The following is a 17,213-nucleotide window of genomic DNA, read 5'->3' as shown; positions in this document are numbered from 1 at the left end:
CATCACATTGTCAATGCTGATTGATGGTGATATGGTGACATCCTGGACAATGACATTTGTCTTCCTGATGCTGATGACCAAATGAAACTCTTGACAGGTGTGTCCACTTGTCGCTGCAGGTGTTCCTCAGTGTGGAATGTTTGTGCCGCATCATCAGGGCAGAGCAACTCTCTGATGAGGACTTGGTGCACTTCTGCCTTGGATCTCAGGCTGTTTGAACAGCTTCCCATCAGTTCTGGTTTGTAAGTAGACACCCTCTGTAAATAAACTGAAGGCATATAACAGCAGCAAAGAGAAGAATATGCCAAAGAGTGTCAGCGCCAGAATGCAACCCTGTTTGGCCCCACCATGGATTTCAAACGGTTCCGATGCTGCGCTGTCATAGCTGACCCTACCCATCATGTTGTAATGGAAAGAGAAGATCACATTGAGCAGCTTCAGCAGGAACCCAATGTCCTTCAGCAGCTTAAATAGACCACCCTCTTCTTACATGGTTCAATGCCTTGGTGAGATCGATGAAGGCGATATATAGTGGTCACCTTTGTTCACTACATTACTCTTCCAGCTGCCAGACTGAGATCATCAGGTCAATTGTGGATCTTCCAGTCCTGAAACCAGGGCTGGGATTTTCCTGTCCCATCTGCGGTGGGAAACATTGCAGGTGGGACTGTAAAATTTGGAGAGGATGCAAAAAACCAATTGACGCTCAGCAGGACTGGAAAATCACGTCCCACACTGGAATTCAGAGCAAACACATTCAGATCTGATCTGCTGTCTGACAAGGGCAACAGGGGCAAATATATTTCCCATGGTGCTTAAGCTCGACAGTTGTTGCAATCACTGAACTCGCCCTCGTTCTTGTACAGGGACACAATCTATGAACTCAAATCCTGGGGCACTGCCCCCTCCCCCTCCAGCAAAGACAGAGGAGGAGTTTGTGCAGATGCTGGAGTACTAGCTTCCCATACTCGAGTGCAGTTGGTATAGCAACAGCATCTGGACCTCTGCCCATGCTTGCTCACCCACACAGAATGCAAAGGGCCAGGTTTCTTCCCGGTCTGAATACGAACTGGGCAACAGAGTGATGGAAATAATTAGAACATAAGACATGAGAGTAGGAATAGGCTCCTCATGTGGGCTCTGCCATTCATAAATCATTAGCCACGGTTTCTGCTCCTGAGAACTATAAAATGGCTTCTAGTTGGGATGTTGAGGGTTGGGCATGTGGTACCTCCACAGCTCAATAACCCACAAACACAAAATGTCACATATCGAGAATGGGCTTTTGGATGAGAAATTGAAGGGTATCCAGCCCAGGTGGAATATACCCCCTCAAGAAGACACTATCTTCTCGGAATGTAGGAGCAGGCGGAGACCATTCAACCCCTCGAGCCTGTCCGCCATTCATTTAGATCGTGTCTGATGTATATCTTAATTGCATTTATCTTCCTTGGCTCTGTGGCCCTCAATCCCCTTACCCAATAAAAAGCAATCGATCTCAGTCATGAAATTTTCAATTGGGATGGAGAGAGTTCCAGATTTTCACTGTCCTTTGTGAGGAGAAATGCTTTCTGATAAAAACATTAAAAATAGTTGCTGGAGTGGATCATTTGGCATCTCCGACATTCAGTACAATCATGGCTGTTCTTCTACCTCAATGCCACTTTCCTGCCTACTCCCCATTTCCCTTGATTCCCGGAGAGTTCAAAAATCTATCAGTTAAATGATGGAGCATCCACAACAGGGTAGAGAATTCCAAAGGTTCACAAGCCATTGAGTGAAGTAATTTCTCCTCTTGGTCCTAAACAATCGGTCCTTTATCCTCACACTGTGCCCCCTGTGTCCTGGATACACCAATCAGAGAAAACAACCTCTCAGTGTTTACCTTGTCAAGCCCCTCCAGAACTTTGTATATTTCAATGAGATCACCTCTCATTCTTCTAAACTCCAGAAAGTATAGAATTTACTCAGCCCCTCATCACAGAACAGCCCCCTCATCCCAGGGACCAATGTAGTGAACCTTTGCTGCACTGCCTCCAATGCAAAGAAATCCTTCCTTAAACATGGAGGCCAAAACTGCACACAGTATTCCAGGTGTGGCTTCATCAAACTCTGTAGAATTATAGCAAGACTTCTTTACTCCTGTACTCCAATCCCCTTGCAATAAAGCCCAACATGCCATTTGCCTCCCTAATTAATAGCTGCACCCACATACTTTTGTTGTTCCTTGTTTGATTACTGTACACCCAAGTCTCTCTACACATCAATATTTATAGGTTTCACGCCTTTTAAAAAAATATTCTGCTTTTCTGTTCTTACTACCAAAGTGAATAACCTCACACTTCCCTGCATTATTCTCCATCTGTCATCTTGTTTCCCATTCATTTTAACCTGTCAATATCTCTTTGCAGCCTCTCTGTGTCCTCCCCACAGCTTACATTCTCATCCAGCTTGGTATTGTCAGCAAACCAGATTCATTACTCTCGGTCTCTTTGTCTAAGTCATTAATATAGGTTGTAAATAGCTGAGGCCCCAGCACTGATCCTTGTGGTCCTCCACTAGTCGCAGCCTGACAGCCCATTTATCCCTACTCCCTGCTTCCTGTCAGTTAACCAATCCTCTATCCATGCCAATGTATTACCCCAACTCTATGAGCCCTTATCTTGTGTAATAACCTTTTTTGTGACACCTTAGTGAATGTCTTTTGAAAAACCAAGTATGCTACATCTACTGGTTCCCCTTTATCTACCCTACTAGTTATATCTTTAAAAAACTCTAAAAAAAAGTTGTCAAACACAATTTCCCTTTCCTAAAACGATGTTAACTCTGTCTGATCGAACTCTCAGGGCAGGATTTTGTGTCTGTCGGGCGGGTGCGTGCCCGACCCAATCGGGCGTAAAAACTCTTGTGATGACGTCGGGCGAGCGTCCCGATGTCACCGCGCACTCGCGCGATATTTTGGTCGGCAGGCGTGCACGAGAGTCAGCAGCGCGCCCGCCGACAATTAAGAGGCCCGTTAAGGCCCTTAACCAAATAACTGAACCCTATTTTTCGCTGCTCATCCAACCTTACAGTTGGCGGGCGGGCGAATTGACCAGGCGGCCTTTGGGTTTTTTATGAAACCTCGTCCATGTGCGGGATAAGGTTTTCGGCAGTAATTGGAAAAAAAATAAAACATTTTCAACATCATCTTTAACATGTCCCTTTTCATGTGACTGAGTCACATGTGGGGACATGTTTATATCATTTGTAGAATCTTTATTGGTCAATGTCCAATTCTTCAGCTCCCTGAGGCAGCTCTGTGCCCTCAGGTCAGCGCGTGCTACCCCACACGCGCGCAGACTTCCACGCTCGCCCTCCTCCCGCCCCCACCCTGCCAGCGCTGAGCATTTCAACGCACCTTTCAACACGGGCTGGCCGGTAATTGGACAGCCAGCATGAAATCGCGGTCAGGGCCCGATCGCGAGCGGCCGTCTGTTTCGTGGCCGCTCCCGAACACACCCCCGACAAAGGGAAAATGCTGCCCTAAGTGCATTGGTAACACTTCCTTAATAACAGGTTCTGCCCCTGAACAGTCTGGCTCTAGTTTAAGGTTAGAAATATGTTGCCCTGTGTCTCAGTCTGATTTTCAGCCTCAAGAGAAATTTATCAAGTGCCTGCTGGTGGTCCATATAAATAACATCCACAGACACTCTGCTATTGAGCACATTACTGACCTCCTCAAATTATTCAACGAGGTGAGTTTGGCTTGACTTACTCTTTGCAAATCTCTGCTGTCTCCCTCCTGTCAGCTCATATTTATCCAAGTGATAATTCACTCTGTCCCTCATAACAGATTCTCGTAAGTTCCTCACAACAGATGTTAAACTAATAGGTCTATAAATTCCTGCTTTATCTCTCCCACCCTTCTTAAATAGTGTTTCTGAGCTCAGAACAACATTGTATTGAGGGAGGAAGGAAAGACAATTTTGCGACTAAATATAGAATTGATGACAGCATCACAGATGAAAGCTCATTTTGTTTGGATCAGTTGGAATGGATATAGGGTAAGCTTCTCAGCTTGACATTTCTGTCATGGTGACCAGGCTACATTGTGTGCTGCCTCCGATCCACTTATATGGCTGCAAGTTTTTTGGGGAGGTTAAAAGTTCACCTTAATTTGATCAGATGTCACTTCTGATACAGTCAAGCTCCCTTCTTTTTTCAAAATGTCATATTTCATTACACGACTCAGTCATTTCAGGGGTCAAAGGTTCACAAAGATTTGATTGGCTGCTAAAGATGATACCATTTCTATTTAATCCCCGGGCTCCCTGTGCATTGGTTGAGAAGCTAGTTACAGTGAGGGTGGGTGTGTTTACTGACTCATATCACAGGGCACCATAATCTGCACCAGGACAATGTTCCGCTTGTTAATGATAAAACACAAATTCAGATATGTCCTAAGATAAAAGGAAAATACTGCGGAGGCTGGGTATCTGAAATAAAAACAGAAATTGCTGGAAAAACTCAGCAGGTCTGGCAGCCTCTGTGGAGAGAGAAACAGAGTTAACGTTTCGAGTCCGCATGACTCTTCTTCAGAGCTGAAGAATTCGAAATGTTAACTCTGTTTCTCTCTTCACAGAGGCTGCCAGACCTGCTGAGCTTTTCCAGAATTTTTGGTTTTTATTATTTATTGTTATTATAAATGTGTCCGTGAAGGTAAAAGGTTGGCAATAATTTTAACCGATAGGGTTCAGCAGAATCTAGGCTTCCCTCCAGTAACTCAGCCATGTATCCACTCTGCATGTGTGAGGCTAGACTGTGATGTGCCGGGGACAGGACAATTCAGACAACCACCTTTACCCCAATCACACCCACGGCCAAGTGTTTCTGAATGATGATATATTGCTGAGGGGGATGAGGGCACCAAGGGTAGAGTCAAGTAGATGGCCAACATGTGGTCATGGGAGGAGCAACCATTGGAGAAAATTCAACGTTGATTTCTTTTGGGACGTAGCCTGAAAGATGGAAATGGATTCAGTAATATCCTAGAAAAGGGAATTGAACAAATAACTGAGTGGAGAGACCTTTGCAGAGCAATAGGGAAACAACAAGGGGAGTGGGACTAATGGGATAGCTTTGTGAAGGAGCCAGCACAGGCTCCGTGGGCCGAATGGCCTCCTTCTATAACATGAATGGGAAGAGGAGAGAGCAGTGCGTTGAAGGTTGACTGCAGAGGAGAGTGGGGCCGCCGAAGGGAGAGGTCAAAAGGAATGAGAAGGGACGGTAAACCTCCGGCCAGTGATACGGGGGCAACGCTAATCAGATTGCTGGGTGTGTTTGTCGGGGTCGAGAGAATAAAGGTTCGGAGTTGCTCTTACTTTCCAAAGTAAAGATAGCTGACCTAATATTTTTTGTCGAATTGCTCAATGAGTTGAGAGAAGACGCAGCCAGGTCACAGGAATAATTGATGAGCCTCACTGGCTGCCGTTGACCCAGATTTTATTGTCCATTTTGTGCACAATGGTGTCAGGCCTTTTGAAGAGCCATTTTCGGTGCTTCCTGTCCCGTGGGGGGCGGGGTGCAGACAGTGGAAGGGGGAGGGGTGACGGGGTGGGGTGTTGCTGTATACCAGGCAGTTGACTGTGCTTTATCCTGAAGATGGTGCCATTATTCAGGGGGTCGGCTGTGGTTGTTGGTTTGCAATATCTATCTCCCTGTTTTCTCAAACTTTTCTGCTAATTCGCAAAAATGTACCTTTTTAAAATTGCGGACAGGTAGTGCGCAGGTTCCTTTTGGTACAGCTAAGGTTGAGAGACTGGGGTGAGGTCTAATGGTGCATTTAGTTGACCTGGCATCCAGGTCAAACATGCAGACAAAGGGTCGAATCGGGGGTGGGGGGTGAGCTAAATCCTCCCAACATTGCTTATTGTTTGCTTCAGATTCAAAACAACACAAGCTCCACAATCCCTGACGCCGACTGACAAGTGCTGGGGAAGTTACCTCCAATCAGCCTGCCTGCTGTTCACTTCCAACTTGTTTCATGATTCCTCTTGTCCTATTTGCTACCTCCCCGTGGGGTTTATCATTCCACTTCTTCACGTTAAAGGCACTATACAAATGCAGCTTGTACATTTGCCAAGCACAGGGCCATGACAGCACCAGTCGCTTGGAGACGTATTGCCGATACTGTTGTCATACTGTTTTACCTGATCCATCAGCACAGTGAAAGAGGTTGGAGCAGTTTTAATGAACCTGAGCCCTTAGGGGGACATGTTGTTGTCGCCTGCAGCAATTTGCCAAGTTGGGGTGAAATTTATGTTTTTAGATGTACTGGTTATTTGTTCGTTTCTTGTGCAACCCTTCACCTTCCCACCGTGTGGGACAGAGTAACTGAGATCAGGATACCACCTTTTCTTTATTCTTTCATGGGGACGTGGGCCGCGACATTTGGTGCCCATCCTTAGTTGCCCTTGAGCTGAGTGGCTTGCCAGGCCATTTCAGACAATGGATAAGAGTCGACCACATTGCTGTGGGTCTGGAGTCACATGTAGGCCAGACCAGGTAAGGACGGCAGATTTCCTCCCCTAAAGGGCATTAGTGAACCAGAAGGGGTTTTTTATGACAATCGATGATAGTTTTATGGTCACCATGACAGTCTAGAGATAGGGTTGCCAACTCTGCTTGCATGGACCCCTGGTGATGTCATCACATGACCTCCCACCTCCAAGTTCCCCTCCTGCTATTGGTCACCCAGCCTCCCTTCCTTGGCCACTTGGAAAGTGAACAGATTAATTGGTTGGCTGATTGGATGATTTTTGACCGTCAATCAACCTTTTTTGATGTATAAAGAGTGGGCAGAGTTGTTCAAAGGTGAACAAATGTCCTTTTCTTTAGTGCCCAGTCAATGATTTTCCTCCCCGGGTTTGCCGTTCCTGGAATTAATCTTTAATCCCTGGAGACTCCAGGGCATTCCTGGAGGGTTGGCAACCCTATCAAGAGATGAAGGCTCTCAATTCCTGGGCCTAGAAGTTAAATTGGTGAGCGAGTGCTTAAAACGACAGGCCCACCGAGTGGGGCAAATTGATCCTCAGATCTCTCGGCTAAGCAAAGACATTGATGTCAGGCAGCCTCCCTACCCGGCTCTCGGGGAGTCCTGAGCGGGGTGTTACTGGATGGGGAAGGGTGGCAATCACTGCTCTGTTCCTCCTGGCTCCACGGGGAGTGCCTGTTTTATATTTTTAAATGTTTTAACTACCTGTTATTGAAAGCCACGTGGGCTACTGAGGAATCCTGAGCACAGGAGATCCAACTCTCGCCTTGCTCATCATCGACCAGTTTTGAAGTGGGTTTCTTTAATGGGCGCGAGGCCCTGATTCACATTCTTACACCTGTTTTAGGAAGATGTCGGTTCACCTAAATGTCAGCCCCGTGAATTCAGCTGGACCTATTACTGCATAGATTGGATGTCAACTGTGTCACTGCTAAATTGGTACAACGTACACTTCCAAAAAAAATAGGCACAAAGCATCTAGATTTCTACCATTTGCATTCTTTATACATGAAAGAAACAAGGGGATTCAAGCCTCTGTTCACGTACCTGATTGGCAGGCAGGTAATCCTGGTTGGCATCGGTCAGACTCATATACATATTGTCCCCATCAAACTGAAACGGAAGAAAAACAAAAAAAAAATCAGCATTTGAGGAACGTCAAATAGACAAAGTTTCAGAGAATTAACGTTAAGACTTCCCTGCTCCATGGGTGGCTGAGAATTGCAAGTAGCTATGCACTTGCTAACTGACGCACTGAGGCAGCCGATTCATCATTTTCTCCATAATACAAACTCACTAAACACTTAGGCAAGATTACCTAATCTTAAATAACTGAATCAATAACTGGAGTTCATTAAAGAGCAGGGTAATTACTGGTTTATGCAGCAAGAATGAACAACTTCCCTCCAACCACTAATCAAATGGGAGGTTTGAGTCACAATTTGTGAGGATTCTCGCACACGTTTCTTATATTAATCACAATGGGTGAATGAAGAAATGCTTCATTAAAAAAATAAATACAAGATGAGAGAAGCAGACCACAAATGTCATCGGGAAAGGGCATGTGATATAATGTCAGGGCGATCCCACCTTCTCACACAAACACGCACACACCATACACACACACACTCTCACACACCATACACACACCACACACACTCACATACATACCACACACAAACACACACACACACACCACACACACACTCACATACATACCACAGGCACACACACACGCACACACACTCACATACATATCCCACACACACACACATGCACACATATATATCACACACACACACCATACACAATCACACACACACGCACACATGCAAACACACAACAAAACAAGCATCAACTCAACAAATTGTTTCATTGTGAAGAATAACTGGTGATATCACAGAGAAAATTTCAATTGAAGCACAGAAGATTTGCACATTTCAAACTGTCTCCTGTGTCAGAGATTCCATCAAGGCAGCTTGTGAATTAGCGATTACTGAACTTTTGTGGCGGACAGTGTGGCGCTGAAGTGTCATATTTTGTTTCATAATGCTCCTGTGAAGCATCTTGGGATGTTTCATTACATTAATGATGTTATATAAATGTAAGTTGTTGTTGTTAAGGGTTAATCACCAGCCCTCTCTAAACAATAATTTAAACAGTAAAGCTCGAAATGTAAAACTTACAGTACACGTGACTTACAAAAAGTGACAGCCTTTAATTTCTTGAATTTACAATCTCAGTGGGATGCAGATCAGTCATTCAACTGAGAACAGTTTCATTATGATTGGGAATGGAGTTGAGGACTATATCTAGATCAATACTGGTTAACACTCTCAGTTTGGTCAATCTTTCTGTAGTCACTATGAAGTCATTATCACAAAGCTGGATTAAGAGTTTGTTGATTATGATAATGATTGTGATATGAGCTTTCCCAGGGAGGCAACTAGAATATGGACTCCCCCCACCTCCACTCCCACATTAGTCCATATTACAATTTTACCACTCTTACTGTCAGTATGGGCAGTAGGAAGCTGCTTCATGGAGGCTTCATCAATGAGAGTCATGTTTTACCAGAATAACAGCCCAACAAAATACATTACAACACAGCCATGCCTCCGCACTGCTTAAAAGACTCCATTTTACCATTGCTGCTGACTCATTTACAGAGAGATTCTGCACAAGCAAATTGCAGTTCAAATATGAAATTCATAATATAATGATAATGGACTGGAATCCACTGCGGTTCAATAGTAGTTTCCAAAGAGAAAGAATTTGCAGGACTACAGCTCTTTCAATGAGCCAGCACAGACATGATAGGCTGAATGGTCTCCTTCCAAGCTGTAAGATTTTAATGATATAACATAGAGACCTGGATTTCCACTGTGATTCTAACAGTCTCGGGGCGTTTGGCTAGGAAATTAAGGATAACCAATGCGGGAACTCCATCACCAGGTACACAACATGGGAATTTTAGAAATTTTAGCACCATAAAGACCCATTTGGCTGATGCTTCTGACAGCTTTCAAATGCATTGCAACATCAGAATCTAGGAACTGCGAGACAAAATTAGAACCACAGTCCATCTAGTTCACCTTCTACTATCCTGGTAATCACATGGATTCACACAGACTAATCAGAGTGATCAATCTCTATTGATTACTCCATATCGGACCCAAACATGAGATGAGGGACACCCTCACTGGGGGTCAGCTTTGGGAACCACAGGCCCAAAGTCACCTGTTTCTCCCAAGCATGCTCCACTTACCATGTCATGTCTTAAATCACTGCATTCGAATGGAATTCATCCTATTTGCATTTCAATAACCACTTCCACTGCTTCTGTAGGGGCCCTGTTCCAGACATTGACCACTCGCTTACTCCACAGATTGGTTTTGTATTTACCTCCTTTAAGCTCAGGCTGTGACATGTAGTTCTACTGTTCTGGACAAGACGAGACAGTAAGTGTCTTACTGACCCGCTTACCATATCCTCAATCCTGTCCCTCTCCTGAATCATTGTTGTCGAACTAATTACACTTGCTCTTCAATGTTCCCCCTTAGAATCTCTGTCCCACAACCTTGTTAGCTTCTGTACGATGTTCTTTCTGCCTGTCTTCTCTCCTTGCTCCCAACCTACCAATGTATAATAGCTGTATCCTTATTTCACACCCTTTCTTGCAGAATCTTCTGAACTTTCACACAGTCATGGTCATAATGGCACAGAAGGACATTCAGCCTACTCTGTAGAGTAATACAGTCAGGCCCATTCCCCTGCTCTATCCCCGTAGCCCTGCAAGCTTACCTCCCTCAAGTGCTCATCCAATTTCCTTTTGAAATCATTCATCATCTCCACTTCCACCCCTCTTGTGAGCAGCGAGTTCCAGGTCATTACCACCCACTGTGTAAAAAGGTCCTTTCCCATATTCCCCCTGCTTCTCCTGCCCAAAATATTAAACCTGTGTCTCCTAGTCCTTGTGCCATCAGCCAATGGGAACAGTTTTTCTTTGTCTACCTTATCTAAACTTGTCATAATCTTGTACACCTCGATCAGATCCCTCCTCAACCTCCTTCGCTCCAAGGAGAACAACCCCAGCTTCTCCAACCCAACCTTGTAGCTAAAATCCCTCATCCCTGGAACCATTCTGGTAAATTCCCTCCGCACCCTCTCAAGGACCCTCCCATCCTTCCTAAAGTGTGGTGACCAGAACTGGACACAATACTCTAATTGTGGCTGAACCAGGGCTTTATAAAGGTTCAGTATCACTTCCCTGCTTTTGTACTCAAGATTCCATATGCTTTTTCAAGTCTGTGAAAAATCATTGTTTAGCAATTTACATTACGTTTGTCAATGTATCTTTACATTGTTTTTGTCATCTAGAAGTTATTAAAATGTTCATGTTGTAACATGTCTTGGCAATTGTCCTTCCCCAGTCTGCAGGAATTAGAAGCTATGTTAAAAATTTCCTGCATATGTCTGGGGAAAATGCATCATTGGGAGATGAATTCCTGTCACACGAACGCAGACTCCACATTGTTCTATAAATCAGCTTGTATTTCAGGCTGTGTAATGTGGTTTCATCATAAAGCAAGAAAAGACTGAGCGTTATCACCGTCTCCTGAAAACATTTCAAAGCCACCATGTATTTCAAAATGCAAGAGCTTGCGAAACACAGCAAGGTCCCATAAATAGAAATGAGATCAGTTAATTTGCTTTTTATGTTGTCGGCTGGTTTTCGGTGAACCTCTCTGTTCCTCTCTGAGGGTGTCCCGGGATCACTGATAGATGTGTCCACAGTTTGACATCTCATCTAAAGACAGCGCGCTGCAGTCCTGAAGGGAGGTTTGAAGCCACCACTTTTTGACATCCAGGTGAGGGAGCTACCGAGGGAACCAGGTTAGCGCCTGTAATGTTTTAGCTATGGGGTCGCTTTGCTCAGGAATCGGTTTCACGCTTATCTGCCAGCAGGTGAACTGATTGTAATTCACTGCAGATGCCGAGACCAATATGAAATGAAGCACATACTATTTATTTACGCAAACGACAGAGCACTAACATGATGTGTGCTTCTCCAGCCAGCCCCTACTCTGCCTAACATTAACCTGGTAGACCGCGTTACACAGCTATTGGGTCTTATAGTCACGTGGTCAATCTGCTCACAGTCTCTTAAAGGTGTATTACACCTCAGATTACCACAGTGCCAGTTGCAGAGGTTTTGTGAATTGTGGCTGTATGTTTCTTGCTGAATTGTAATGTTCAGGATATAAGTTGCAGGTTTCTAATGGGGAAATTTGACTTCATTGATTCCAACCAAATGAAAATTAGGCTAGTTCAATAGGCGTAGGCAATTGTTCCACAAAATTATCAGTAAAACCAAAATCCTCTGCCTACATTCACCAAACCTGGGAAAGGCAGTTCTTAAAGCGACATCACTGCTATTGTTAAAATGTACACATTTCTGCCTAATCTCCTGTCCGCTTTAAAATGCGCCAACTGATCACAGTTCAGAAAAGGGAATGGGTCAGGTGACTAAATCTTTCAAACATTTTATGCTGTCATCATAAACTTAACAGCAAAGGACTGTCCTCACGGCCTCATAGACAACAGCCTAGACTCGGAGATAATGCACATTGCGCTTGACAAACTGACCAATGTTTCAGTTGGACATTTGTTATGATCCTAACAGGAATAGAGAGTGAAGAAAGGTCAACTCCTGAAAAGGGCAAAATCAATCTTTCAACTCAAAATGAACAATGCCACATCTTGCTCCTCTCAGATTCAGTTGTCTCAGTATCTGTGCAGGCTTTTAGAAGCTTTAGCTGTCTACCTTTCACCTATATGGTGCCGGTTTGCTGTACACCTGGGTAACACTCTGATGCTGGCTGGTGGCGAGCTGCATGGCTCAAAGTGTATGGATTTTCTCTGTCATTTGGAAGGAAGCTCTTTTGGAATCTACATTAAATTAAATGGTTCCCCTAGGGGCTGATAGAGGCCTGATTGTATTGTGACATAGTCACCCTTCCACTCCGAATTCCTAGAGAGATTAAAGGCAGAATCGTCCCAGAGTTTACCTGCTGGCCGCAATGGTGGCTTTTCACGCTGTATCGTCCCAAACCCACTGCATTAATTATGCATTCCTGAGAAACATGGCAGGTTGGCTCTCATTCACCCACCACACCATCGCCTCGCTGCTTCACCACGCCAGGCACCATATTTAAAGTCCAGTCATGTGCACACCCCTCAGTGCTTCCCGCCCAGGATTACTGCAAAGAAGACATGGCCCCAAAAGGCAAGAAGACTGCAGCCCCCAGGTTCAGTGACACATCCCTCAAGCACCTTTTGGACACCGTGGAGGCTCACCATGATGTCCTCTACCCCAGATCTGGCCTCAGGATGGACAGCAACCTCACTAATCTGGCTTGGGAAGTGGAGGTTGCCACCAATGCCCTGCACAAGAGGACAGCCACCCAGTGCCGCTACAGGATGAATGGTCTCATCCGTTCTGCCAGGGTAAGTCATTCTTCTTGTTACTCTCAACTCACACACTCACAAACCCATCACACACCCACAGGGATCTCACACCTCAAGGGACAACACCACTAACCCTCACACACACCCTCACATCCCCATCAGGATCATATCCTCTCGAGTTCGCTTCCTCATCCTGTCCGTGTCTCCGCTCACCATACAAACATTCCACTCAGTGCCATGGGTCCTGCTCACACTCCCTCCATCTGTTTTCATGCAAGAGAAGCTGGCTCACATCAGCAGGAAGAGGTCCCAGACTGGGGGGGTGGAGTGGCCCACATTAGGCCCCTCACTCACTGTGAGGAGCAGCCATCGCGCTGACTGGTGAGGGTGTGGACCGTGCCTGCGGTGACGGTGAGGGTGTGGACCGTGCCTGCGGTGACGGTGAGGGTGTGGACCCTGCCTGTGGTGACGGTGAGGTCGGTGGTGAACACCCTCGTGAGGATCCTGCACCACATCATCCCTCTCTCAACACAACTGTGAGTGCCTCTCTCTCCTGTTTTTGACTCTGCTGCCAAGCACTCATTATCCCTACTTTGGTTCACAGGGAGCTCTGCCAAGCGACTGACACCCTCAGCCAGCCAGTCCCTCAGCTCCATCCACATCCTCACCTCCAGCCAATAGGACATCTCCTCCATTGAAGAGCTGGAGATAAGCAGCCTGGAAGACCCGTCACAGCGCTTACCCACACCCTCCACCAGCGCAGAGACACACACCTCGGTGGGACCTCGATCTAGAGCAGGCTCAGGTTCACAATCTGGTGGTCACCGTATGGACCTGTGTCCACAGCAGGAGGAGGCAGGTTCGGTGAGCTCCCCGGCACTCAGAGGACTGCTGGGGAAGAGGCATCTGTGAGGCCCGAGTCAGATGATGAGCCTCTGGAGTCAGCCTTCCAACTCATCGTGGAGAGTGGGCAGAAGGAGAGGGAACATTTATGCAGAGCTGTTGGGAGCCCTTGGCAGAGTGGTACTTGAGCCAGAGATGTGCGTCTACCTTCTCTCTGATGAAGTGGTGTTCACATGTGCGCATATGGAGGTCTCCATGGGGAGGATGGCGGATGCCATGGAGACCCTGGTCCAGACCCGCACTCCATCACGGGAGCCATGGGTGAGTTCCTGCAGTGGCAACGCGAGAGGGAAATGGGGTTTCTCAACATCCCTCCAGGTGCTCCTTCCCCTCAAGGAGTCAGCCGAGGCCCTCGGGCACTCGAAGGGAGGATGTGGGGCAACTGGACATCCCGGGTCATCCACTCAGGAATCTCAGAGGCTGTCCTCTCCCTCCGAGTCCCCTTAACCTGTGACCCCATCCTTAGTCCTTCAACCACCCCCCCAACTCCTTCCTCCAGCCTCAGTTGCCACCTTCTCCCCCATTACCCACTCCTCTCCCCATACTCCCTCCACGCCCTCCCAGCCTCACCCCCACGACTTTGTGAAGGCGATTTTTGGCTTTCTCGCCATATTGCCCGGTCACACCACCGAACACCAGTGGGCGGGGAAAATCCCAGCCTAAACGTTGAGAATCAGCTTGTTCTAAAGAACAACATGGTCCAGAGAATTTGCCAGGAGTCGGATCCTTCTGTAACTCTCGAACATTGTCAGTTGAATAAAAATGGCTCAATTTCTCCAATCATGCCTCAACATTACGTTAAAATCACCCTGAGAAGCTCCCTCATTGGCTCTCTGCTTAGGTTGATGCCCAAATATTGACTCCTTTGGACAGGATGGTGGAGCTGCCGACTGTTGTTGAACTTAAAAAGGAAAATTTGCTGATCAATGGAGAGAGAGAGAGAGAGAGCAGGTGTGTGGATCTGATTGGACAGCTCTCTCAAAGAGCTGGCACAGGCTCGATGGGCTGAATGGTAACTGCATCCTGCCTTCAGGAGAGCAGGGGTGGGTGGGGGGGTGGGGTGTGGGGGGAGAGAGAAAAACTGGAGAACAAAGAAAATAAAAGTGAAAAGATCTCTGTGACTGTGTCACCTTGAGTCAGGCGACGAAACCAATATGAATGAAAGAGAACCTTTCGGGCTTTATAGCACGATGTGTATCTGGAAAAAACAGTTGCGATTAACCACAAACCTTCCTACAGCCTCCCTGCATCCCCCACACCGCCCCACACAGCCTAACAAAGAATTGAAAAAAACCTCAAACTATGTGTGAAAATAAACTTTTACAGAGAACTTAGTTCGTGTTTCTGTAACTCATGACTTTAAGATTTCTAGGCCCTGGTGGGATAGATCCTACTCATTTCTGGTTAAATATGACAAATTACACTGGAAACTATCACTTATAGATCTTTCAATGGCTTTCAATCACATGATGTAATCACGCCAAAATACATCGATCACTTGTCTACAAACTCAGCATCAAATCGGACACCCAGCCTAGTCTACCACACAAAATCCTCCCCACTAACATCTGGGGAGTGGTACCAATGTTGGGAGAGCAGCCCCCACAGAGCACTCCTACAGGCTGGCAGCATCTCCCAGACCCACGATCTCCAGAACCTAAAAGGAACAAATACGGCAAATGCATGGGGGACGCCACCACCTCCAAGTTCCCCTCCAGGTCACACACCATCTCGATTTTAGCATCCATTGCTATTTCTTAATTGTCACAAGGTCCAAACCCTGGAACCTCCGACCTGACATGCACTCTGGGAGTACCTGGCTATTCAACCAAATGGTGGCATTTTTACTGATGCTAAAGTGTAACTAGAAAAATCACACAGACTAATACACTTTGAAATTTTGCAACACTCTCTATTTATTCCCACCTCCAGTGACAGACCTTTACTTTGCCCGAGTGACAAACAGCCCAAAATATTCCCTCCAGACGCAACCTGAGACACTTGGAGTTTGGAAGAACAAAGATGTTTAATTGTTTGCTGAACGTTTAATGATTTAAATCTGAGTTTCAAACACTCTCCATAACCCACTACTAAAACCCCAATGAGGTGTAACATGCTTCGCTCCGAGGTTTCACCTCCCTGAATGTTTGCAAGAGAATAACAGATTTTCTATTTATTAAGTCAACATGGGGTAGGTCCTGTTGTACAACATTAATAAGCAAAGGATTTACATTTATTTATATCACACCTTTCACATCCTCAGGACATTCCAAAACACCTCAAAGTCAATTAATTACATTTGAAGTGTAGTCACTATCGTCTCATACTGAAATAATTGTGGCCTGTTTCTAAAATATAATAGAGTTTCTGTAGCAAGATACAGATTAAAGCAGAGTCTTCAGCTTTCTCTATACTGCTAGTGTTCAACTTTACTCTGCGCCTGTTCCTGACTAACGTTTGAACTCTGTGATTAAGTTTATGATGGCAGTGTAAATGGTTGGAAGAATAATTTTCACACATTTAAATTATAAATTTTTAAATAAAATAGTTAGCAGAACGTATGGTGTGAATTACTATGTGATAATTGACTGTGGCAAAAGGCAGCTGTAAAAATATCCTAAACACTGAGAATCAGAACCTTAAGACCTGGTAAAACGCAGCTTTGTTCCCAGTAAGTATGGTGAAACATTTTAATTTAGAGAATGGATAAATCTGAATCTGTACCAACACACCAAGGAAAGCGCTAATTAATTTTTCTTCTTTATTCGTGGAAGGGGGCACCAAATTTGTGAAGAAATGATGGATATTTTTAATTCTCTTCCTTCCCCTCTGGAGTGGGTTGCAGTTGTTGGGATGTGGTTCCATACGAACATATGAATTAGGCCATTAGGCCCATCAAGCCTGTTCTAAGTTTGGTAAGATCATGGCTAGTCAGATTGTGGCTTCTACTTTCCTGCCTACCGTATACCCTTTGACTCCCAGGTCAGTCAAGGATCTATCCAACTCAGCCTTAAAAATATTCAATGATCCAGCCTCCACTGTTCTCTGTAGAAGAGAATTCCGCAGACTAATGACCCTCTAAGAGGAAAAGATTACTTCTCGTTTCTGTCTTAACCGGGAGACCCCTTATGTTTAGATGGTTCCCCCTAATTCTAGTCTCTCCCACATGGGGAAACGTCCTTTCATCTTCCACCCTGTCAAGTCCCCTCAGGATCTTATAGGTGTTAATGAGACCACCTCTCATTCTTCTAAACTCCAATAGATACAGGCCCAGCCTGTCCAACCTTTCCTCATAGGATAATCC

At 45.6% G+C, this 17,213-nt stretch overlaps 1 protein-coding gene across 10 annotated transcripts in view; it reads right to left on the bottom strand.

The window, feature by feature from the left end:
* The window catches only part of tox2 (TOX high mobility group box family member 2), a 225,498-nt gene that overhangs the window by 92,622 nt on the left and 115,663 nt on the right, over positions 1–17,213 (bottom strand). For all 10 annotated transcript variants that reach the window (XR_013578398.1, XM_078554782.1, XM_078554781.1 and 7 more), the window contains one exon: positions 7,583–7,648. Coding sequence is in view for 9 of the 10 variants with exons in the window: in XM_078554782.1 (XP_078410908.1) it covers positions 7,583–7,648 (66 nt within the window). In the remaining variant the exon portion in view is untranslated. The remainder of the gene's footprint in view (positions 1–7,582; positions 7,649–17,213) is intronic.

Source organism: Cetorhinus maximus, chromosome 13, assembly GCF_964194155.1.
Source record: "Cetorhinus maximus chromosome 13, sCetMax3.hap1.1, whole genome shotgun sequence".
NCBI lineage: Eukaryota > Metazoa > Chordata > Chondrichthyes > Lamniformes > Cetorhinidae > Cetorhinus > Cetorhinus maximus.
Note: the sequence above shows the minus strand (reverse complement) of the source record. Positions and strands in the feature narration are given on the sequence as shown.